Source organism: Engystomops pustulosus, chromosome 3 (assembly GCF_040894005.1).
Source record: "Engystomops pustulosus chromosome 3, aEngPut4.maternal, whole genome shotgun sequence".
Lineage (NCBI taxonomy): Eukaryota > Metazoa > Chordata > Amphibia > Anura > Leptodactylidae > Engystomops > Engystomops pustulosus.
In genome coordinates, this window is record NC_092413.1 from 12,151,840 (window position 1) to 12,175,859 (window position 24,020).

The following is a 24,020-nucleotide window of genomic DNA, read 5'->3' on the forward strand; positions in this document are numbered from 1 at the left end:
GGAGAGGTAGGAAGCGCTGGTGCTGCGCCTGCGGGGAGCGAGAAGCACGGGTGAGCCCGCGACCCGCGATATGGGTCGCGGGACCACCCATGACATACCCCCAGCAGTGCTCAATACAAACTATGATAGGACACCTGCAGGACAGCACCTCCAAGGTATAGAGGGCAAGCTCTGGCCATTGTCCAGTTTACCAACCCAGAAATTGAACTGGGGGACCCCTCTTTCAATACCCAATGTCAGGCAGGTAGTGGACCCACTGAACCACCCCGGACAATGCCTGGGACTGTAGTCTAAGTAACACCCGGTTTTCACCAGAGCCTGCCACAAAGCCGGTAGGACTTGCTGCAGCATGGTACCACCGTGCGACTTTGTCCGCGGTGGCAGCCATGGCGAGGTACAGAAATGGAAGGCAGGATCGTGGTTGGGGACAAGGCTAGCGGCAAAGGTTCAGGGTCAGAGGCAAAGCAGAAGGGCTGGCAGCAGAGGAGCATAAACTGGAACAGGTACAGGGTCACAACGGGAGATCAATGCACAGGTACACGGCAAAGGAACATGCTTTCTTTAACGGCATAAAGCACGAAGATCCGGCAGGGGATCCTGGGAGAAGTTTGAGCATTTCCTGAAAAGGGCCAGCACCAAACAGCGGTGCGCTGGCCCTTTAAATCTTTGAGTGCCGGTGCGTGCTTGTCCCCACCTCCAATGGATGCTGGAGCTAGGACCTGAACGAGGACTGGTAAGTGCCGCGAGCGTGGCATCCGCGGGCAGCTTGCAGCACTGGTGAGCCTGCGACCCGCAATATGGGTCGCAGGAGCAGCCGTGACACCCAAGAGACTTGTCATTAGATACTCATCAACAATGTGAGTAACATTCAACGTAGCAGGGGGCCGTTGACAGGTGACTTACAGACTGCTGTGGACCGCACCTTGTGATGGAGAGATGGACATGTGTCCATGCCAACCCTCTCTTCCAAGATGCTGCTATTGCCGCTGCTACTTTGGCGACTTCCTCCTGCTTCTCATGGTGCCACTGAGACCTCAATGTCGGATGGAACTTTGTCAGTATTACCCCCACCATGTGCACTTATATACTCTCATTTTTATCATGCTTTAATGGTGGAAACAGGATGTTATGTTACCCTTAGAGTGGGGTCTAGCAGGGGAGCACTGTTGACTATGCGTTCAACTTGGCATTGAATGGAGCATGGAGGGGTTCATGTAAGTAAGGTTGTGCAGAGGCAAGGACAAGCTTTCTCAGTGGGAGGTGTCTAAGAGGGACTTAAGAGGGTTTTTTTGTACTTTACCTTTTTCACAATGTTTTCCATTGCGTGTAATTCTTTGGGCCTCAAGAAGAGAACAGTTTATTCCTGAAAAGTGTTGTCCACCCATTCTGATCAATAAAACCTACAACTTATAACACTTATTTGTTGAAACTTTGGATCCATATTCTGTCTTAATGGAGAAGAACATGGACGTCATAACTGCAGCATAAGAAGAGGGATGTGTTCTTGCCGACACAAGGCGGGGTTTATAGTGTGCCCGACCCCCCAACAGAGTGTAGAGGTCACCACCTGGAAAACGAGACTTCAGAACCAGCAAATCAAATGCTTTGGGGCTTTTGATTTTGTCGATGCAAGGACCTTGGGGTGCTGAGCTTTTTATCACCCTTAGACCTTCTGAAGTAGCTGAATGTGACCTTTGTGTGAGAAGAGTTGTTCCATATGAGGGGCCCCTATCTCCAGTGTTGCCCAGGGCCCCGCTGTGTCTAAAACCGTTACCACCTACACACTAGCTGGGAGGCTTATCAGATGGTTCTCTTGATTTATGGAAGAAGAAGAAGCCTTTAGGGTGAATTTTCTCTGTTTTTCACATGTAGGTATGTGACTGTTTTTTTAACATGTGATGACCACAGTTACCTGCTGTAAATCCGGATCTTCAGGAATTCCTCCATCGTTTCTCCCACTCTTTGTCCTCGGGTCAGTCCTCACACCTGTTCTCCTGACTATATAAGAAGCTGTAGCCTTCAGCTCCTGCAAATACAAGTTCAGCACCATGGCGAGTGTAGCTGCTATCGTGGCAAAGGACCAAGCTGCTTCTCTGGGGCTTGGAACCAATAAGAACCCAAAAAAATACTTAAACCAAGACTTTGAGGAGCTGAGAGCGCGGTGCTTGGCCGCAAGGTCCTTGTTTGAAGACCCCACGTTTCCTGCTGCTCAGTCGTCTCTAGGAAATAATGAACTAGGACCCGATTCTGACATTGTGCAAGGACTCGAATGGAAGAGACCCAAGGTGAGGAAGATGTCTACATAGTTGTGTTTTTATAAATAAATTTGAGATACAATCCACATCTGCAATCTGGTTTCCATTTTGCAGTTTCAGTTCTTCACCGTTAATAATGGATAAGTAACACATAGGGGCAGATTTACTTACCCGGTCCATTCGCGATCCAGCGGCGCGTTCTCTGCAGTGGATTCGGGTCCGGACGGGATTCATTAAGGCAGTTCCTCCGACGTCCACCAGGTGGCGCTGTTGCGCTGAAGTTCCCCGGAATGCACTCAAGTTCACCGGGCTATTCCTAGTGAAGGTAAGTGCAAGCTCCGCGACACTTTTTTTTTTAAATGCGGCGTTTTTTCCGAATCCGTCGGGTTATCGTTCGGCCACGCCCCCTGATATCCGTTGCGTGCATGCCAGAGCCGATGCGCCACAATCCCATCGCGTGCGCCAAAATCCCGGGGCAATACAGGGAAAATCAGCGCAAATCGGAAATATTCGGGTAACACGACGGGAAAATGCAAATCGGGCTCTTAGTAAATGACCCCCATAATTTTTTTTCCCATTGATTTCAATGAACTTGTAATAGTGTCCATAAGCGTCCATGGTTTCTTTTTACATTCGGCCTTCCATTATTGGTACAGATTCTTTTTCATCAGATAACAAAGGTCATAGGGCAAGGGTCATAAATGGAGATCGATTGTCCATCCTTATTCCAAATGTTACAATGTATCTGCCCTTATCTTACAGGAGATAAATCCAAATCCCCAATTTATTACTGAAGTGGTGTGTCGTGATGATGTCCTGCAAGGAATGCTGGGTAAGTGGTCACATACATAAATGTTTACTGGTCCTTCCTGCCCCCAATCCAAAGTATTATGATCATCTAATTGTATATACATGTGTTGGAGACATGTACATGAGTGTTAGATATACGAGTGTTGGAGACCAGTCAAGAGACTTTCCAATGATGACCCTTGTGAATGTGAAAGTTTTATATAAAAAACATTACATTGGGCATAAACAAAGTAACTAGGTATTTCTTTGTTGTGTAGGTCGTGTAACAGCTTTATGGCTGCTAAAAAAAATAAAAATAAGGGTGAAGGGGATGAATAGTGGTTCCTTCCTGCTCCCGGGTTCTGCTCAATCTGTCCCAGTCTATAGAGTAAAGCTGACAAGTAAATCTAAAACCTTATCCTATTGTCTCATACCTTCCATACAGATATTATTGCTGGTGATGCGACAATAGGATATGAATGGACACATCCTCACATCTACCGTTACCAGACTCTTTAGCCAATGCTCGTGTGCACTTTTTGGTCACCCGATATATTACGAGTCTCCTAAAGACAATGGTGATAATTGCATGGAGAGTCTCTGATTCTAATAGTTTTTTATCTCCTGACTTCCCAGTAACAGTAAATTATATTTTCTACAGGTGACTGCTGGTTTATATGTTCTATAGCGTCTCTGACTCTGAATAAAGAATGTCTCTACCGTGTCATCCCTAAAGAACAGAACTTTGACACCAACTACGCCGGGATCTTTCACTTTAAGGTAATGCACCATTTTGGAGAACTAGAATTAGACTGGATTTCTTACTCCAAATACTTTAATTAATTTAAAAAAGAAAAGTTTATCACCACTAGGGGGAGCTTATTGCACACAGTGATTGAGCTCCCCCTAGTGGTGCACAAAGTTAGTTAAAATATTGTAATTTGACCTTTGGAATACACACAAAAATTTAAGCAGTGTAACTGTGCGAACTTTTGATCACTTTGTATTAAAAATTTCATGTGATGCAAATTGGCGAAAATGCTGTGATTCAGGCATTTGGGTGGCATTTACCATTTCGTTTTTCACCATGTTTTTTGTATCTTGATAGATTTGTCATTTTGGGTTGTGGCAATACCTAAGATGTTTATGATTTCATTTTTTGATTTAGGGGGGTGATTTGAATTATTTTTTTAATTTTTTTTACTGTATTTTTGTACCCCCTAGGGTACTTGGACCCAAGGGGGTCTGATCACTCCCACCATATACTGCAATACTACAGTTTTGCAGTATAGGGGGATTTTGCAGTACTTCTGTATCGATCCGTTACTAACAGACGGTTGGGTAGAAATTGCAGATGAGATGCTTAATAATACACAACCAGAAAAGTTGTGACCACGACAAGACTGTGGGTGTAACAATAGCACCTTCACCTTTGTGTTGACCTATAACCTGTCGCCCCCAGTTCTGGCAGTACGGTGAGTGGGTGGATGTCGTGGTGGATGATCGTCTGCCTTATAAGAATGGGAAGCTGGTGTTTGACAAGTCTGCCACTAGGAATGTGTTCTGGAGCGCCCTGCTGGAGAAGGCCTACGCCAAGTGAGTGACCAGATGATCAGATCTGAGCCTGGGACCACCCAATGATCTCATGTAAAAGGGTAAAGTCATCCGTGTCCACCATAGCAGATGTCAAGTCCTTTGTAAGAATATTTCCAAGTAGAGCAGAGGAGGTAGTACTGTCTGTACTGACACTGTTAGGAGAGGTATTTGCGGAAGCAATAATATTCTATCTTCATAATTTTTTGGTGAAGACAAGGAGCTAGTACTATCTGTTTATATGTTATTTACATGAAAAAACAGGAAGGTGGTAGTATCTTTATCTAAATGTTTTGCAGGACATTACAAGGAGTCAGTACTATCTGTACCTATACCATTTACAAGAGCCGGTGCTCTACATTACTTTCAATGAGTATTTAGTACTATCTGCATCCAGGGGCGTTGAGGGAGTTCAGAGGGTGCGGTTGCAATTGGGCCCAAGAGGCTTAGAAGGCCCATAAGGTTTAATTTTCCCATACGAGAAGACTAGTACTATAAAGCAAAGATTAAAGGTATGCCACTGTCTGCATCTACAGATATAGACAGTGAGGTAGTAATATCTATACTATTTACAGGAGCCGGTACTCTGTATAAATACATTACATGTAGAGAGTGACAAGGAGGTAGTACTATCTGTACCTATACTATTTACAGGAGCCGGTACTCTGTATAAATACATTACATCTAGAGAGTGACAAGGAGGTAGTACTATCTGTACCTATACTATTTACAGGAGCCCGTAATCTGTGTAATTACATGGTTTGTACCTACACAAGTTACAGGGACAGAAATTTTTGCATAGTACATGCACAATAAACGGTAGAGTTTACTCTAGTAATATGTATGTAGCATGCTGTACATTAGATGAGACCTGTCACAGGTGCACCCGTTTCCCTCTCTGTGAACCACACACCCCCGGCTTCACTCACCTCTCCGCATTCCTGCTCCCATCCTGGCTGCCCAGCGTGCACATCGCCGCCTCCTAGGGCACGCACGCCGGCATTGGTGAATTTAAAGAGCCAGCGCACCGCTGATTGGTCCTGGCCATTTCCAGCATATGAATAAAAGCCGGCCTCTCCCAGCATTCACCGCTGGATCTTTGTGCCCAGTGCCTCAGAGAAAGCTGTTCCATACGATTTACTGTGGTTCTGATTCCTTGTTGTGACCCTGGTTCCGTTATTGACTCAGATCCCGTGCTGCCTGTCCTGACCTTCTGCTACGTCCCTGACTCCAATCCTGTGCTGCCTGTCTTGACCTCCTGCCTGTTCGCGACCACATGTTTGCCTTACGGTTTTGTACTTTGCTTGGCCGCCACCGCAGACAAAGTCGCGCCTGTGGAACAACCTGGTGGTACCACGCCGCAACAAGTCCAACCTGCTTTGCGGCTGCTCTGGTGAAAATCTTCTGCGGTGGTATAGAGGCTCCACTACCACAGACATGATAATTCAGGAACAATCTTTAACTTTAACAATGATTCAAGCCATTGTAGACTCAATTATGAGGACAGTGTCACGTCAGCCATCCTGTTCTTGACTATTTTAGTTGAGCTATTGACCCCAGTCGGCCTTTTATTGATAAACTGGTTTATAGAATCGTTGTGATGCGCAATCAAGTCTTCCATTATGTAATTGTAATTTACCCCATGAACTATTTCATTCATAGTTGGTAATAATGATGTATTGAAATTGACCTTCTAGATTGGGTTTAAATACGTCCCCTTGCTTTGGGTGTGAGAGCTGCATTTGGGCAATTTTTTTGTTTGTCCGTTTCCATCGTAACCCAATGTTTTTATAAATAACAAGGAAGAAATCCTCCGGCACCGAGTCTCTTCAATAACAATTCAAAACTTTATTAAAGCATAACAAAATGATACATGCTAAATAATAAAATCACATGTTTTGAGCTATTCGCTCTTGACCATAGTCTTAGCGAGATCGCAAAATGCGTCAGTCTACGATTTTATTATGGTCCAATAAAGTATTGAATTGTTACTGAAGAAACTTGGTGTCGGATGATTTCTTCCTTGTTCTTGCCGTATCCGGTGATCCTTCCATGTTTCTTTGTTTTTTTGCCAATGGTTTTTTGAGATGGTAAAATCTATGTAAGGTGGCCAGCACATGACCCTATTTTCATATTTTCCTCATGCACTCCCAGGTTGAATGGGACCTATGAAGCTCTCTCTGGGGGTATATCATTAGAAGCTCTGGAGGACTTCACCGGTGGGATTGGAGAATTCTACTTTTCATTTAATCCTCCGCAGAATTTATTTGAAATCATTCAAAACTCCTTGAAACGAGGATCACTGGTCGCCTGTGCCACCGTAAGTCTATTAGAGTTATATATTCGAGCCACCACTTACCGTATATAGGGACATCAAGGCCCAGATTGTGAGGAGTACAGATGTTCTGGTTACATGGGAGCGTATAACCTGCTGATGTAGAAGAAGGAACTGGAAAGTACTGGCACCAAGGCTGTAAGCATTATCCAGTGAGCTTTCATATCCACAATAGGAAGGTCCCTGACTTCCCCATGTTCCGCATTCACTTCTATTGGATGTCGGAGACGACCATCCTGGGAGTCCTATAGAAGTGAATGGGGTCACAACTGAGCATCTCACAACCAGCTCTGAATGACAAGAAATAATTGATGGAACTCATGACATGATCCGGTTTCTAGTCACTGAGAAGATTCATATTTTCACAGCAATCAGCAACTGGGAAAGAGGATATTGACAGACACAATGTGGTGAAGAACCATGCGTATACCCTGTCCGGAGCAGAAGAGGTAATATATATATATATACTGGACATAGGACTGGGTTATAAGGACCAAACACAAATAATCTTTGGATTCTCAATTGTCATGAACAGGTCTCCTATCGCGGTGAAAAAGTCCAACTTGTGAGGGTGAGGAATCCATGGGGGTGTAAAGAGTGGAACGGACCCTGGAGTGATAAGTAAGTGGAGACCTGATCTGCATGTTATATAGAGCAGGATGAGCTGAACAGATTAAACAAAATGTCATATCTGCAGGTAGTATGTAATAGAGCAGGAGGATCTGAGCAAATTGTCCTACATGCAGGCAGCATATAAATGGATATACAGAACTTATAAAGAACTATACAGAATAATTTTGGTTTTTTTTCCCCCCTCCCACAGGTCACCAGAATGGGATGAAGTGGACAAAACAGTAAGAGACAGTCTTAGAGTTGTTGCTGAGGACGGCGAAACCTGGTGAGTACATTCTGTTTTCTGCAACTAGCCTCACTGGGGTAAAAGCCATATTGGGCTATTAGGAAAAAAGGAAGCCCCAGTTGGGAGTATTTGGAAAGAGGGACACTCCACTGTGAGTACAAGGAAAGAGGGAAGCCCCATCGGGAGTATCAGTATGAGAAAGCCCGGGTTGTAAGTAGTAGGAAAGAGTGTCACCCTGTTGGAAGAGGTAGGAAAGAGGGAAACCCCATTAGGAGTATGAGTAGGATGGAGTATGACACCTCGTTGGGAGTACCGGTAAAGAGTGAAGCTTCGTTGGGAGTACCAGGAAAGAGTGAAGCTTCGTTGGGAGTACCGGTAAAGAGTGAAGCTTCGTTGGGAGTACCAGGAAAGAGTGAAGCTTCGTTGGGAGTACCAGGAAAGAGTGAAGCTTCGTTGGGAGTACCAGGAAAGAGTGAAGCTTAGTTGGGAGTACCCGGAAAGAGTGAAGCTTTGTTGGGAGTACTGGGAAAGAGTGCAGCTTCGTTGGGAGTACTGGGAAAGAGTGAAGCTTCGTTGGGAGTACTGGGAAAGAGTGAAGCTTTGTGGGAATACCCGGAAAGAGTGAAGCTTCGTTGGGAGTACCAGGAAAGAGTGAAGCTTCGTTGGGAGTACGCGGAAAGAGTGAAGTTTCGTTGAGAGTACCAGGAAAAAGTGAAGATTCGTTGGGAGTACCCGGAAAGAGTGAAGCTTCATTGGGAGTACCAGGAAAGAGTGAAGCTTCGTTGAGAGTACTGGTAAAGAGTGAAGCTTCGCTGGGAGTACCGGGAAGAGTGAAGCTTCGTTGGGAGTACCGGGAAAGAGTGAAGCTTCGTTGGGAGTACCGGGAAAGAGTTAAGCTTCGTTGGGAGTACGGGGAAAGAGTGATGCTTCGTTGGGAGTATGGGGAAAGAGTGATGCTTCGTTGGGAGTATGGGGAAAGAGTGAAGCTTCGTTGGGAGTATGGGGAAAGAGTGAAGCTTCGTTGGGAGTACTTGGAAAGAGTGAAGCTTTGTTGGGAGTACCCGGAAAGAGTGAAGCTTCGTTGGGAGTACCGGGAAAGAGTGATGCTTCGTTGGGAGTATGGGGAAAGAGTGAAGATTCGTTAAGAGTACTGGTAAAGAGTGAAGCTTCGCTGGGAGTACCGGGAAAGAGTGAAGCTTCGTTGGGAGTATGGGGAAAGAGTGAAGCTTCGTTGGGAGTACTTGGAAAGAGTGAAGCTTTGTTGGGAGTACCCGGAAAGAGTGAAGCTTCGTTGGGAGTACCGAGAAAGAGGGAAGCTTCGTGTGAGTAGCGGGGGGAAGGAAGGTCTCTATGGAATATTGGGAAAGACAGAGAAGGAAAGCAATGAGGAAAGAGAGAAGCTGTGAGCAATGGGGAAAGGAGCAAATGGTTCTTGTATGACATTCAGGGGAATATGGATTCCTGCTGTAGTTCCTGCTGAAAGGAGGCAAATATTTAGCGACTGAATGGGATCCACTAAGAAGTTTTTTTCTATCCTGTATTTTCTTTAGGATACCACTTCCTTCCTTTTTGATTGAATATTGTCGAGTGGATATATGTCATCTTCATCCAGACGACATTTGCAGCAGTGAAAATCTAACCTGGAGCCTGTCCGAATTCTCAGGTTCCTGGAAATTTGGATCCACTGCTGGAGGCTGCACAAACTACCGTAAGAGAAGCCGTATTCTGTAGTTGAGGAATCCTGGTGAAATATGTAAAAAATTTTTACTTTTAATTTCTTTGTTTCAAAAATAGCAACATTCTGGACCAATCCTCAGTTCCATATCACACTAGAGGAACCTGATGTGGACCAACCGGATGGCGCTGAGACACCTCTGTCCACAGTCATTGTGAGCCTAATGCAGAAAGATGGTAGAAGAAAGAAGATTTATGGAGAGAAGTCATTGAGCATTGGCTTCACTATCTACGAGGTAAGAATCAGAATGATGTATAATGTATATACACAGCCAAGAGGTGGAATCATATTCACATCACATAGTTACTACAGATTATTTTATATACTGTTAGAGATGAGCGAGTATACTCGTCCGAGCTTGATGCTTGTTCGAGTATTAGCGTACTTGGAACGGCTCGTTGCTCGGACGAGTATTTCCCCTGCTCGAGATTGAGCATTTAATTTAGAAAAGACAGTGAAGAACAGTGGAGAATACAATTAAAACACAGGATCATTTAAGTGAAGAACACATTGCGGATGTTCACGTACATCTGCTAACTTATCCGAAGACACGAGCGCCGAACGGTGTTCTTCACAATAGTATATGAAGAACAATATGGGGCAGATTTACTTACCCGGTCCGTTCGCGATCCAGCGGCGCGTTCTCTGCGGTGGATTCGGGTCCGGCCGGGATTCATCAAGGTAGTTCCTCCGACGTCCACCAGGTGGCGCTGCTGCGCTGAAGAGCATCTGAACGCACTCGAGTTCACCGGGCCGGACCAAGTGAAGGTAAGCGCGTCCCAAGTGACTTTTATTGTTTTAAATGCAGCTGTTTTTCTGAATCCGTCGGGTTTTCGCTCGGCCACACTCCCCCATTTCTGTTGTGTGCATGCCGGCGCCGATGCGCCACAATCCCATCACGTGCGCCAAAATCCCGGTGCAATACAGGGAAAATCGGCGCAAATCGGAAATATTCGGGTAACACGTCGGGAAAACGCAAATCGGGCCCTTAGTAAATGACCCCCAATGTGTGAAGAACACATTGCAGATGTATGGAAACATCTGCAATGTGTTCTTCACACATATTGTTCTTCATATACTATTGTGAAGAACACCGTTCGGCACGCGTGTCTTCATATAAGTTAGACGATGTACGGAAACATCTGCAATGTGTTCTTCACTGTGTTCTTTCAATGTGCTCTTTCAGTGAAAACATCTGCAAACATCTGCAATGTGTTCTTCTTCAGTGTTCTTCTTTCAATGTGTTCTTTCAGTGAAAAATGCTCGAGTCTCCCATTGACTTCAATGGGGCTCGTTATTCGAGACGAGCACTCAAGCATCGGGAAAAGTTCATCTCGAATAACGAGTACCCGAGCATTTTAGTGCTCGCTCATCTCTAATGCTGGTCCATTCTAAGATAAATGTGTTGCTGTAGTAAAGCAGTTTGTCCACTACACGGGGAAGGGCGCTGTTCTTCTGTCTCTATTCTATTTGTTAATTCTGGTGTTCGGGGCATCTGGAATGAGCTGATTAGTAAAGGCGCTAAGTGTCGGACCCCATTCATAAGATAATGATGATCCATTGTATACGTGTTCCTGTCCCCCCCTGATAATATATATCCGTCCTCTATAGACTCCTTATAATGGTGTCTGCCAGATAATACATATAGAGCAGTGGTAGGGGATAGTAGTCTGTGCACACATTGTAATATATGTTGTCTGGGATCTCTATATGGAGACCTAGACAAGGCTCGTTACTGGAGACTGATATCAGGTTATATAACTATTCTACTTTTCTCTTTTGCAGGCCCCCAAAGAGGTACGTAGGCTTATTGAAGACCTTGGAGGCGCCTACCACATTCTCTACTATTATATCTATTACTTGTGTATCCGTACTGTACTATGCCATTACACTGTGGACACAATAGGGAAGTATCTGGACCATTGTATTACATAGCTCCAAATCATCTACACAGAGGATTGTTTGATTTCTTTTCACCACTGATATATTTTATCCCCAATCCGAAGTCATCGGACCCCATTGATCATGAGAAATTGGGATCATAAGCAGGGCTGGTGTAAGGTGTTGGCAAACTGGGCATTTTCCCTGGGCCCCCTGTCTTAAAGGGGGCCCCTGCATGTGGACTTTTGTGGGCAGATGATGTATTGCTCCTTGGTTGAATGTCCGGGTGAAGATGCTTATCATCTATCTATCTCATATCTATCTATCTAGGAACAAGTTACATTGGTGAGATTATCCCTATAATATATACTGTGTTGCTATTTCAATCTGGAGAATATATTTGCCAAGTCTTTGAGGGATGTCCCAAGGAGGAGGAAAAAGTTATTAGAAGTGCCCTTACCATCACAACCTCCTCCTCTTGTCAATGAGCCCCTCCTCCCCAATTCATCAGGACCACTCCCCTTTTATTGTATCGGCAGAACTAGGTAGATTTCCTGACCCTTCCAGTTGTCTTTCTCTGGGAGGCTCCTTTACATTCCGAAAGTGTCAATTATGAATTGTCACATTTCTCTGTTTTTAGATGCCACATAATTTCCATCTGGGCCATGAATTCTTCATGAAATACAGAGCTGTTGCTCATACAGATTCCTTCATAAACCTACGCGAAGTGTTCGGACGTTTCCAGCTTCCGATTGGCAACTACGTGATTGTCCCTTCGACTTTTGAGCCTTTTAAAGAGGGTGAATTCTTGCTCCGTGTCTACACAGAGAAGAAAGCTAAGGCTCTGTAAGTAAGAGTTTTGGTAGTCGGCTGCTTGGGGCGCGGTTCTCCGGGGCGACTGCTCCATGCAAGTCCCTGCAGCTGCCACTTCTGAAATGCACATTTATGACGGCTCAGACTGGAAATCATTAGATGAGGTCCAGCACTTCTGACACATTGGGGGACATTTATCACACGCTGGCACTGGTATATGATGAAATTCCCACCCCTCCGGATACATCTGGAAGCTCCGGCCTGCTGATGTATCCGGCAGGTGACTTGCGCTGGCGTATAATCCTACTCCGGTTCCTGTCTGACGTAGGAATTGCACTATAACCTGCGACCTTTCAGTCATACATTCCTGACCTGCGTCGGCTCAGGGCTCGTCCCCAAGAAACAGGGATAAATGTCCTCCATTGCAAAGAAGAAATGACTTACGTTTGACTATAGTTGTGTAGATTATCAATCTTTCTTCTTAATTCTATTTATTTAATTAGTCTAATTATTTTAATTTTTTATAATTGAAGTATTTTATGCATTTGTTGATAACATGGTTACCAGTATCATCTCCATGCCGATGCCTTGGGGTTGTGCCGGACACGGACCTCTCCTTTGCACCGTATATCCAATCACTTGTTCACTCTTGCCGGATGTATCTCAGAAACGTCTCCACAATCCGCCCATTTCTTACAATTGAAACCTCTAAAACGCTAATGGTTGCTCCGCTTCCCTCTCCTCTAGACTACTGTAACTCCTTACTAATCGTCTTCCACTCACTAAACTCTCTCCTCTCCTCTAATCTAATGTAGCAGCCAGGCTCGTCTTTCAGACCAGAAGCTACACAGATGCCTCCAGTCTGTGCCAGTCACTGCACTGGTTGCCCTTTTCCTTACAGTTTAAATTAATCACCCTCATCCACAAAGCTCTGCACAACGCTGCACCTTCCCACCTCTCTTCTCTCATCTCAGTCTACCGTCCAACCCGTGCTCTTCGATCTGCCAGTGATCTTAGATTAATCTCTACCTCAATTCATATCTCTCACTCACCTCTCCAGGACCAAATCTGTAAAGTGCAACAGAATTGGCTGTAGCTATATAAATGAAGATCATTATTATTATTATTATATTTATTGCATATTTTTGTATTGTAGAGAACTGGGGTACGAGGTGCACGCTGCCATTTATGAGGTAAGACATGAGTTTTGGGGACCATCACCCCCATTATTACAGAAGATAGAATGATGAAAGAAAACTGATACAATAAGGGGCAACAAGTGTAGCGAACCCTAGAGGAAGGGGTTGAATCAAACCCAGCCCCCGCCTACCATGTACTATTCATCTACTGTATAATATTTGTGTCATCTTACGTGGCAGGGGGGGTGTTTGGACTCCTAAGGCCACTAGCGCCCCCTATACCTACCCCCCGTCTTGTGTCTATGAATGTTTGTGCTGATTCTTCCTCTTCTTTTACCCCCTGCAGCCTGCAATAAATGCAAATCCGGACGCAGCCATTCTGAATGGGGCAGCACCGTCACATGAGGAGGTAACTGATATGTCCTGTGTGGGCCACCATCATACGGGTGTAATATGGGCACATATTGGGCATCCATGTGTAATGTCCCACTCTAACCCCTTAATGACTTGGTTCATTGTTGTTTTTGAGTTTCCGTTTTTTGCTCCCTACATTTAAAAATCCATATTTTTTTTTATTTTTCCATGTCCAGAGACGTTTGGGCTTTTTTCTTTGAAATATTCCTTGCTGTGTACTGGGAAGTGGAAAAAAAATTCCAAATGTGGTGAAATTGGCAAAATTGTAGGTTCTGTCTTTACGCCTTTCACTTTTAGTTCCAAATGAGACCTTCCCTTTATTCCTTGGGTTGGTAGTATTATGGAAATACCAAATATCAGTACAGGCGGTCCCCTACTTAAGAAAACCTGACTTACAGATGACCCCTAGTTACAAACGGACCTCTGGATATTGGTAATTACTGTACTTTATCTTTAGGCAGGGCTGGATTAAGATTGGTGGGGGCCCCTGGGCGCAAAACCTGGTGGGGGCCCCTCTACAGAATATAGCCAGACAGGGTACACATTTAGCATCCATAGAATAGGTAGGGTCCCCCCTTAGTCAGTAATCCATGTAAGACACGTTTCCCCCTTAGGCATCATGCACAAAAATGTAAATGGGTCCATGATCGCACAATTTGACATGTCTACAGCCCCCAGTAATATATAAATGTACATTCCACAGTAATTATTGTATACATTCCCCCAGTAATTAATAGATATACAGTCTCTTGTAATAATATATACATCCCCCAGCATTAGATATAAAGCCCCCAGTAATTAATAGATTCAACCCAGAGTAATTCATAAACATACATCCCTCAGTAATTAATATATACAGTCCCCAAGATATATATATATACAGTCCCCAAGAGATATATATATATAGCCTGCTGTTATTTATACAGCCCTCTTGTGATATATAAAGCCCCCACAGTTATAATTACAGCCCCCCAGTTATACATACAGCCCCCCAATAGTATAAAGCACCCCCCTATGAATATACAGCCCCCAGTTATACCTACAGCCCCCCATAAATATAGAGACCCCCCAGTTATACATAAACCCCTAATAATATGCAGCATGCCCCCCATGAATAAACAGCCCAAGTCATACATACAGTCCCCGAATGATATACAGTAGCCTCCCATGAATGTACAGACCCCCAATAATATGCAGCAGTCCTCCAATAAACAGCACCCCCCACATGAATATACAGTAGCCTCCCATGAATATACAATAGCCTCCCATGAATATACAGCCCAGCAGTTATAAATACAGCGCCCCATAATTCATAACAAGTCCCCAGTAAAATAATAAATCTGTACTCACCTCCCGTTCCCACGATGCACGGCGACCTCCTGCTCCTCTTTCGGGATGCCGCCAGTACATGTGTTACTATGGCAGCCGCCATAAAACACAGCGCACGGGATATCTGCATCCTCCTGCAGACGTCACACTCCACGCCGCCCGTACAGCAAAGCTGACATCCTGTGCGCTGTGTTTTATGGCGGCTGCCATAGTAACACATGTACTGGCAGCCGCCGCTACCGTGCGGCAAGCGGTATAAATATCGGAGCACCGAGTGGGCGATTCCGGGCAATGGGACCGCCCGAATCGCCACACTTGGTGGGGGCCCATTTTAGGGGGTGAAGTGGTGGGGGCCCCGGAGCACTCGCCCCGTGCGCCCCCCCTTTAATCCGGCTCTGTCTTTAGGCTACAATAATCAGCTATAACAGTTCTCACAGGCGTCTGTAATGAAGCTTTATTGTTACTCCCGGTTCTTATGAGAATCCAACATTTTTTAAATCCAATTGTCACAGAGACCAAAAAAATTCTGGCTGGGATTACAATTATAAAATATACAGTTCCAACTTACATACAAATTTTTGCCATATTCTGACACCAATACCTGTAGACTACATCGCACAGATATGTGTACGATCTCATTTTTTGCGAGACATCATGATGTTTTCAATGCTACAATTTTGGGGATTGTGATCACTTTTTATTGAGCTTTTATTAAGAGTTGCAAAATGGCATTTGTTTTTACAAACTCCTCTCTGCTTCTCTCCCGCACCCCAGCATGAGAATGACCCCCACAGCAGAGCCCAGGTGTGTGACACCCAGCACCCAGTGACCTCCTCAGCAGTGGCTTTCTCCTGGAGGTGATCCCCCAGTGCTGGTCTCCTACTGCCCCCCTGTAATTCTGCCCAGTATCCTCCTCAGACACCAGTGTGGTCATCCTGCTACACGGGACACTTCTCTGTCCTGTCTACAGCTCCCACTCACTTCTCTTCTATCCTGCTACACAGGGACACTTCTCTGTACTGTCTGCAGCTCCCACTCATTCCTCTTCTATCCTGCTACACGGGAGACACTTCTCTGTCCTGTCTACAGCTCCCACTCACTCCTCTTCTATCCTGCTACACAGGGACACTTCTCTGTACTGTCTGCAGCTCCCACTCACTTCTCTTCTATCCTGCTACATGGGGGACACTTCTCTGTCCTGTCTGCAGCTCCCACTTACTTCTCTTCTATCCTGCTACATGGGACACTTCTCTGTCCTGTCTGCAGCTCCCACACACTTCTCTTCTATCGTGCTACACGAGGGACATTTCTCTGTCCTGTCTGCAGCTCCCACTCACTTCTCTTCTATCCTGCTACATTGGACACTTCTCTGTCCTGTCTGCAGCTCCCACTCATTCCTCTTCTATCCTGCTACACGGGAGACACTTCTCTGTCCTGTCTACAGCTCCCACTCACTTCTCTTCTATCCTGCTACACAGGGACACTTCTCTGTACTGTCTGCAGCTCCCACTCACTTCTCTTCTATCCTGCTACATGGGGGACACTTCTCTGTCCTGTCTGCAGCTCCCACTCACTTCTCTTCTATCCTGCTACATGGGACACTTCTCTGTCCTGTCTGCAGCTCCCACACACTTCTCTTCTATCGTGCTACACGAGGGACATTTCTCTGTCCTGTCTGCAGCTCCCACTCACTTCTCTTCTATCCTGCTACATTGGACACTTCTCTGTCCTGTCTGCAGGTCCCACTCACTTCTCTTCTATCCTGCTACATGGGACACTTCTCTGTAGTATCTGCAGCTCCCACTCACTTCTCTTCTATGCGTCTACACAGGGGACACTTCTCTGTACTGTCTACAGCTCCCACTCATTCCTCTTCTATCCTGCTACACGGGGGACACTTCTCTGTCCTGTCTACAGCTCCCACTCACTTCTCTTCTATCCTGCTACACAGGGACACTTTTCTGTACTGTCTGCAGCTCCCACTCACTTCTCTTCTATCCTGCTACACGGGGGACACTTCTCTGTCCTGTCTGCAGCTCCCACTCACTTCTCTTCTATCCTGATACATGGGACACTTCTCTGTCCTGTCTGCAGCTCCCACTCACTTCTCTTCTATCCTGCTACATGGGACACTTCTCTGTCCTGTCTGCTGCTCCCACTCCTCTTCTATCCTGCTATACAGGACACTTCTCTGTAGTATCTGCAAAATCCTGCAAACTTCTCTTCTCTCCTGCTTTGAGCTGAGGCTTCTGCATATTGTTTTGTAACTAGAAGGTCATGACCTGAGGCTTCAGGTTTTGTCTGTAGTGTCTGTAGTGTAATCACTGGCTGAGCTCTGCTGCTGGGGATGAGCTGCTCTGCACAAGAGCTCAGTGCTGGGGGACATTTATCACACTCTGCTGCCTCTCATTTTACGCCTCCTTTAGGCCGGAATGTTTTTGCGCCTGAATGAAAAGTCGCTAATGATGACTGATTATTAGGTGCAGCAAAACATCTGGATTGGAAGGATAAATGAGGGAAACCTGGTGACTTTTGCTGCGTGGCTCGTTGCTGTTTAGTCGCAAAACTGGCGCAAAAACAACAGAAAAAACAAGTGATAAATCTGGACCTTGATGTTTTAATGGATGTCATATCTGTAATTATTCCTGTGTCATTACAAACTCCACACCAATAATCATAATATTTATTTACATTTTATTATAGAAAGATGAATTCACTGCCAGGGATCTCAGAGATGTCCTAAATGATTTGTTATCCAAACGTAAGATTTATCTATCTATCTATCTCATATCTATCTATCTATCTATCTATCTCATATCTATCTATCTATCTATCTATCTATCTATCTATCTCCTATCTATCTATCTATCTATCTATCTATCTCATATCTATCTATCTATCTATCTATCTCATATCTATCTATCTATCTATCTATCTATCTATCTCATATCTATCTATCTATCTATCTATCTCATATCTATCTATCTCATATCTGTCTATCTCCTACCTATCTATCTATCTATCTATCTATCTATCTATCTCATATCTATCTCATATTTATCTATCTATCTCATATCTATCTATCTCATATTTATCTATCTATCTCATATCTATCTATCTCATATCTATCTTCTATCTATCTATCTATCTATCTATCTCATATCTATCTATCTCCTATCTATCTATCTATCTATCTATCTCATATCTATCTATCTACCTATCTATCTATCTCCTATCTATCTATCTATCTCATATCTATCTATCTATCTATCTCCTATCTATCTATCTCATATCTATCTATCTATCTATCTATCTATCTCATTTCTATCTATCTATCTATCTATCTATCTATCTATCTATCTCTATCTATCTATCTATCTATCTCATATCTATCTATCTATCTATCTATCTATCTATCTATCTATCTATCTATCTATCTATCTATCTATCTATCTCATATCTATCTATCTATCTATCTATCTCATATCTATCTATCTCATATCTATCTATCTCATATCTATCTATCTCCTATCTATCTCTCTATCTATCTATCTATCTATCTATCTATCTCATATCTATCTATCTATCTATCTCCTATCTATCTATCTATCTATCTATCTCATATCTATCTATCTATCTCATATCTATCTATCTCATATCTATCTATCTATCTATCTCATATCTATCTATCTATCTCATATCTATCTATCTCATATCTATCTATCTATCTATCTATCTATCTCATATCTATCTATCTATCTATCTCATATATATCTATCTATCTCATATATAGCTATGTATCTATCTATGTCATATCTAATTTGTTCCTATCTAATGTCTATGTATTATTTTTTTATGTATTTAGGAATTTAACGCCTCTTAAATATTTACCTAATTATCTAATGTCTATTACAAATATTATATCCAGGTGAAGAGGTAAAGTCAGAAGGATTCAGTCTGAAAACGTGTAAAGAAATGATTGATTCCCTGGATGTATCCTTTTATGTGTTCTTGATAAGTGAAGAGTAAACTTTCATGTCTTCCAATTTGTTGACTATTGTTCTTCCTGCGGAACAAGCCATGTATCTACTATAGAGGCAGTGGCTGCACATTGATTTATATAACTCCTATTGACTTAATTGCTAGCTGTATACATCCTCACTCTTAGAGCTCCCCCTAGTGGTTGATGTTAGAAGTCTGGATTTTGTCATTCATATAGATGCTATTGATGCTTCCTCATTAAATTTATTGGGCAGAATTTTGAAGTGAACATCAACTTGAGTATTAAGTGGGTATTTCATAAGTGGCTGAATATGTGGGATTTATCACGGTTTGTACCACTGTATGCCAACATAAAATGTTATTTAGCTGCGATTCCCAGCACAGGACTGGGAATTGTGACAACATTGCTCCCTATGTGGGTCAGGCAGGGAGGGGGTGATGCAAGACTTCTCAGTTCTGCACCAGGCAGGATTTGGCTTAGCACTAGGCCGGGTGCACTATGCACCCACCAACCGACTACACTGACAAATATCTATGAGGGTGCCCAGGGGTTTGGATCATACGCAGGTGCATAATGTGCCAGTATATGATACAACCCTACATAGCGTCTCACAATTGAAAGTTCTTGAGAGCTCTGAGAGATCACTGATGTTCCCTAAAAGTTTGACATGTTAAAATTTGTGACCAGTTATATCAAAACTTCAAATGCAATCACCTTAACCAGGACCTCACAGGAGCAGAACACTGGGACACTGGGAAAAGTAGAATTTAAGAAACTCTGCAAGAAGCTGCAGTTCTATGGGGTAGGACTATATTTATACTATGAGACCTGACTGATACCTTGTCTATTAAAGCGCCATCTGAGTCGGACCGGCTCATAGATCCCATGCATAAAATCAGTGTCAGACAGGTCCTAGGACTTCCAAGTGAAATAGTTCCTGGGGGCCCACCTACTGCTACATGGAAATATTACCTGTACAGTCTATGGCCATGTTCACACGTCTATTCTCATAACATTTTGGAAACGCACTGCAAATGCATTAACAAACACATGGCGTTAACACAGCCTAGGACTGTGTTCACAAGAAGTAATTGAATTGCGTTTTTAAAAGGCGTTTCACACCCCTGGAAAATCTCCTCCCTGTGATGTATTTAGAGCTAAATTCTGGCATCTTGATGCATAGTAACGTTTTGCTGTGTTAAAGAAAAAAACGGTTGCTTATTACCGGACACAAGTATTTAGGTCCAACATTTACGCCCCTCTCGTTGCCCCCTTATATTGTTGCCCCTCTCTTCTCACCCTCATATTGGTGCCCCTCATATCCACCTTATCGTCCCTATCATCTCATATTATGGCCCCTTCATCCTGTGGACCCCCTTTATCTCCACTAGTAAATTCCATTTAACCAAGGCTAATTTAAGGTACTAATGGTAAGGTGCCTGAGCAAGAGGGTCCCTGGGGGGGGGGGGAATCTCTAAGCCAATCCAGTTCAGTGGCAGAGCGGGTCCACCCAGGCTGTGTTATAATACCTGACCGTGACATAACTACTGTGGTAACCATGTGTATAGGGATGTGTTCTTGTAGTAAATCTGGTTACTCTGTGATGTTCTCTACAGAGACTTTTTGTGGAAGTCGACGCCAACGTCTCCGGAAACATTGATGCCCATGAAATGCGAAATGCCCTACACAAAGCAGGTGACCGAACCGATGAGTGTGTGATGGTTCTAGCTGTGTGATTACTATCTACAGAGCAAGCAACAAAACTGCAACTCTTACTATATAGTGCAGATATGGAGGAGGCGGAGCATGACACAAGAGCTCCTCCCCCTAAAACTGAAACCCTTTTAAAATCTAGTTTAAAAAACACAAAATACATTTAGGTTTTATATAAACAGGTTATATCATGGATAAACCCATTGGCAGTAATGTCCTTCCATGCTCTATGTAGGGATAGGGGAGGGTCTTTAAAAGGGGCAGTCACATGACTTTTATTGCTTGAAGATCCCATTGGTCTGGATTTAAGAACTGGAAATTTCATTAATGAACTAAATATGTAATTCCCATTAATAGAGAAAGGAAACAATTACAATGTTCCACTGATTCTCGTGGATTGGCAGATACATTGACGATGTATTTTGTTTTACTTTTCAGGTTTTAACCTTAGTAACCGGATTCACGATGTCATTATCCGGCGATACATCACTGGTAACCGGGCTATTAACTTTGAGGATTTCATTGCATGTATGATGCGATTGGAGACCTTGTTCAGTAAGTAGTGAGACCAAACTACAAGGGCTACGGATCTTGGGGGTAATAGACCAATGACTTTATGGTTTGGGTTGGGCTTTGAAAGGCAGCTCCACATTGGCATTGAGTATGTGTCACATTCAGGGCCGTCGCAAGCACTGGACATACCTGGGCAAGAACCAGGGCCCAGAACTGCTGGGGGCCCCACAAAAGGCTGTACTTAAGGAATCCCTGGGGGTGAGGTGGTCTGTATCTAATAAATCCATAGATGGTAAAGGGGGCTGTATATAAAATAACCATGAGGGATCTGTTTGGGATAATTTGAGAATATTTTAGGGAAAAGGAGAGTTTTAGTTTCTGAATTATTAATGCCACCATGTGAGCTCACTACAAAGCGGCTCTGTCGCCCAGGGGCCTACTGACACCAGGAGCAGACCTTGGTCACATTGTTACTATGTGTCGCTGTAATAATTTCCTTCTCTCTGTAGAAATGTTTAACATTCTGGATACGGATAAAGATGGAAAAATCTCTCTAACATTATCTGAGGTAAGTCTATGATGGCCAGTTGGGTTTTGTATCAGGTTAATACAGATTTTAATCCTTTATCGACAAGATGGGGGATAGATATGTGATCGCTGGTGATTGGACTTCCGGGACACAGTTACCGGAGAACCTGTGCCATATGGTACCAAGACACTGCTAATGGTCTTTGTCCAGCCTTGTGATGTGATCTTCTCTCCTCTCTCTGCAGTGGGTCTGTGCCGGATTGATTTGAAGGGAAAAGAAATTTGGAGAAGATTTGGAACCGAGACCTGGCTGTCTGCATCAGTGCTATAGACTTTAAATGTAACGGCAGTGCTCACTCTTATGCTCCCTGCACACTCATCCATGCTCCCCCCACACTCATCCATGCTCCCCCCACACTCATCCATGCTCCCCTTACACTCATCCATGCTCCCCCCACAGTCACCCGTGCTCCCTCCACACTCACCCGTGCTCCCCTCCACACTCGCCCGTGCTCCCCTCCACACTCGCCCGTGCTCCCCTCCACACTCGCCCGTGCTCCCCTCCACACTCACCCGTGCTCCCCCCCACACTCATCCGTGCTCCCCCCCACACTCATCCGTGCTCCCCCCCACACTCATCCGTGCTCCCCCCCACACTCATCCATGCTCCCCCCCACACTCATCCGTGCTCCCCCACACTCATCCGTGCTCCCCCCACACTTATCCATGCTCCATTCACGCTCCTGGGGATTCCCATTCTAGTACAGGGATACCTTGGATCACAAGCACAATTCCTTCCAGGAACATGCTTGTATATCAAAGTAAGTTTTCCCATAGGAAGTCAATGAATCAAAGACGATTGGTTCCACATCCCAAAATGATTTAGTCATGTGTAGTACATCTTGTTTCTTCCACTTCTTCAATATTGTGTGATACTATTTTGTGAGAGAGGATGGTCCAGTACAGGAGAGGGTGGGGAGGGCTCACCTTATGCTTGTATTATGAAACTTTGGTTATTTCAATAAAAAAAGCCATATCCTGTGTATTGTGTGTCTGTATTGGGCTGAAAAAATCCTAGAAATCCAATCATTACACATTTATCTAAGTGGAATTGTTTTGTGTTACACATAATTTCATGCACCAGAGGATAGACTGAATGGAGTGTGACTGCAGGATCTGGCTACGTAGTTGTTTGTAGTCTGTTACCATGGAGACAAATAGGAGCTGCATAGACCAAACTCGGTGGGAAAATTGTTACGATTCGCAAAGCTGCCTCAGTTTTCCCATCAAACATCAGTTTATTGATGCGATGTCCTGGAATTGAGCCATTTCTACAGTAAATGCTGGAATTCATGCCCCAGGGATCTAGTGGGACTTCTCACTCCATTGGATTTCCTGACACAAGGTAATACAGATATTTAGGGCCTCATTAATACCCAGGATTGCATCCAATTCCCCTAGTTAGGTTGCATTTCACATCATGCGGCTCAATGGAAACTCATATGTGATCGAACCGAGCCCTGTCCATGGGAAATAGGATTGTACACACAATCTAAACGCCCAGTGTGACTGCACCCTATGAGGCGGTGGCTAGCGTTCTGTAATGACACCTATTCACACGAAGCCTTTGTGTGCATAGTTTACACGCAAAACATGTGGTGTCTATTCCCGATTAATAAATTCCGTTAGTTTGGCCACTGGCACTGTGTAGCGGTGAGGGTTCGGTGGTAGAAGAAGCGAGGGGTGATGATGAGGTCCTAGACCCAACGTGGATGCAAGGCAGTGATACTTTGGTGGAAGAGGTACTGGCCACGGGCAGCAAACAGAGCAAGTGAAAGGGCCACAGGGTGCAGCAATCAGCCCGTAGCCACATCGTCCTGTCGTCCCACAGGGAGTCTGCATCAAGGATTTTTTCTCACTGAATACATAAGACTGAACAAGTGTCATTTGCATTTTCAGGCTGTGCCACCACTCGATAAAGCGCGGCCAAAGCCATAACAACCTGAGAGCGTCATATATCATCTGCAGAGTAAACATGAGCTGCCGTGGCTAAGACACCAAAAAAGTCTGTAAACATCTAGGGCTTCCCCTGCTGCTTCAGGTGGTCCACCCTGTACCACC

At 44.3% G+C, this 24,020-nt stretch overlaps 1 protein-coding gene across 1 annotated transcript; it reads left to right on the forward strand.

The window, feature by feature from the left end:
• Window positions 1–1,943: 1,943 nt before the first annotated feature.
• On the forward strand, window positions 1,944–22,942 carry LOC140120802 (calpain-8-like). The gene is made up of 21 exons (XM_072139743.1): window positions 1,944–2,285; window positions 3,018–3,087; window positions 3,706–3,824; window positions 4,507–4,640; window positions 6,792–6,957; window positions 7,341–7,421; window positions 7,508–7,593; window positions 7,796–7,870; window positions 9,382–9,539; window positions 9,626–9,801; window positions 11,352–11,363; window positions 12,088–12,293; window positions 13,417–13,453; window positions 13,746–13,808; window positions 17,846–17,903; window positions 19,071–19,135; window positions 19,879–19,947; window positions 20,762–20,840; window positions 21,297–21,413; window positions 21,881–21,939; window positions 22,145–22,942. The coding sequence occupies exons 1-21, from the start codon at window positions 2,049–2,051 to the stop codon at window positions 22,166–22,168; spliced, it is 2,091 nt and encodes a 696-aa protein (XP_071995844.1). The 5' UTR covers window positions 1,944–2,048; the 3' UTR covers window positions 22,169–22,942.
• The last annotated feature ends 1,078 nt before the right edge of the window (window positions 22,943–24,020 follow it).

Excerpts from the sequence above, each read along its gene's own strand:
- LOC140120802 (XM_072139743.1), top strand. The coding sequence starts at position 2,049 with ATGGCGAGTGTAGCTGCTATCGTGGCAAAGGACCAAGCTGCTTCTCTG. Across the intron at positions 4,641-6,791 it reads CTGGAGAAGGCCTACGCCAA|GTTGAATGGGACCTATGAAG; the intron begins GTGAGTGACCAG and ends ATGCACTCCCAG. Across the intron at positions 7,871-9,381 it reads GCTGAGGACGGCGAAACCTG|GATACCACTTCCTTCCTTTT; the intron begins GTGAGTACATTC and ends TATTTTCTTTAG.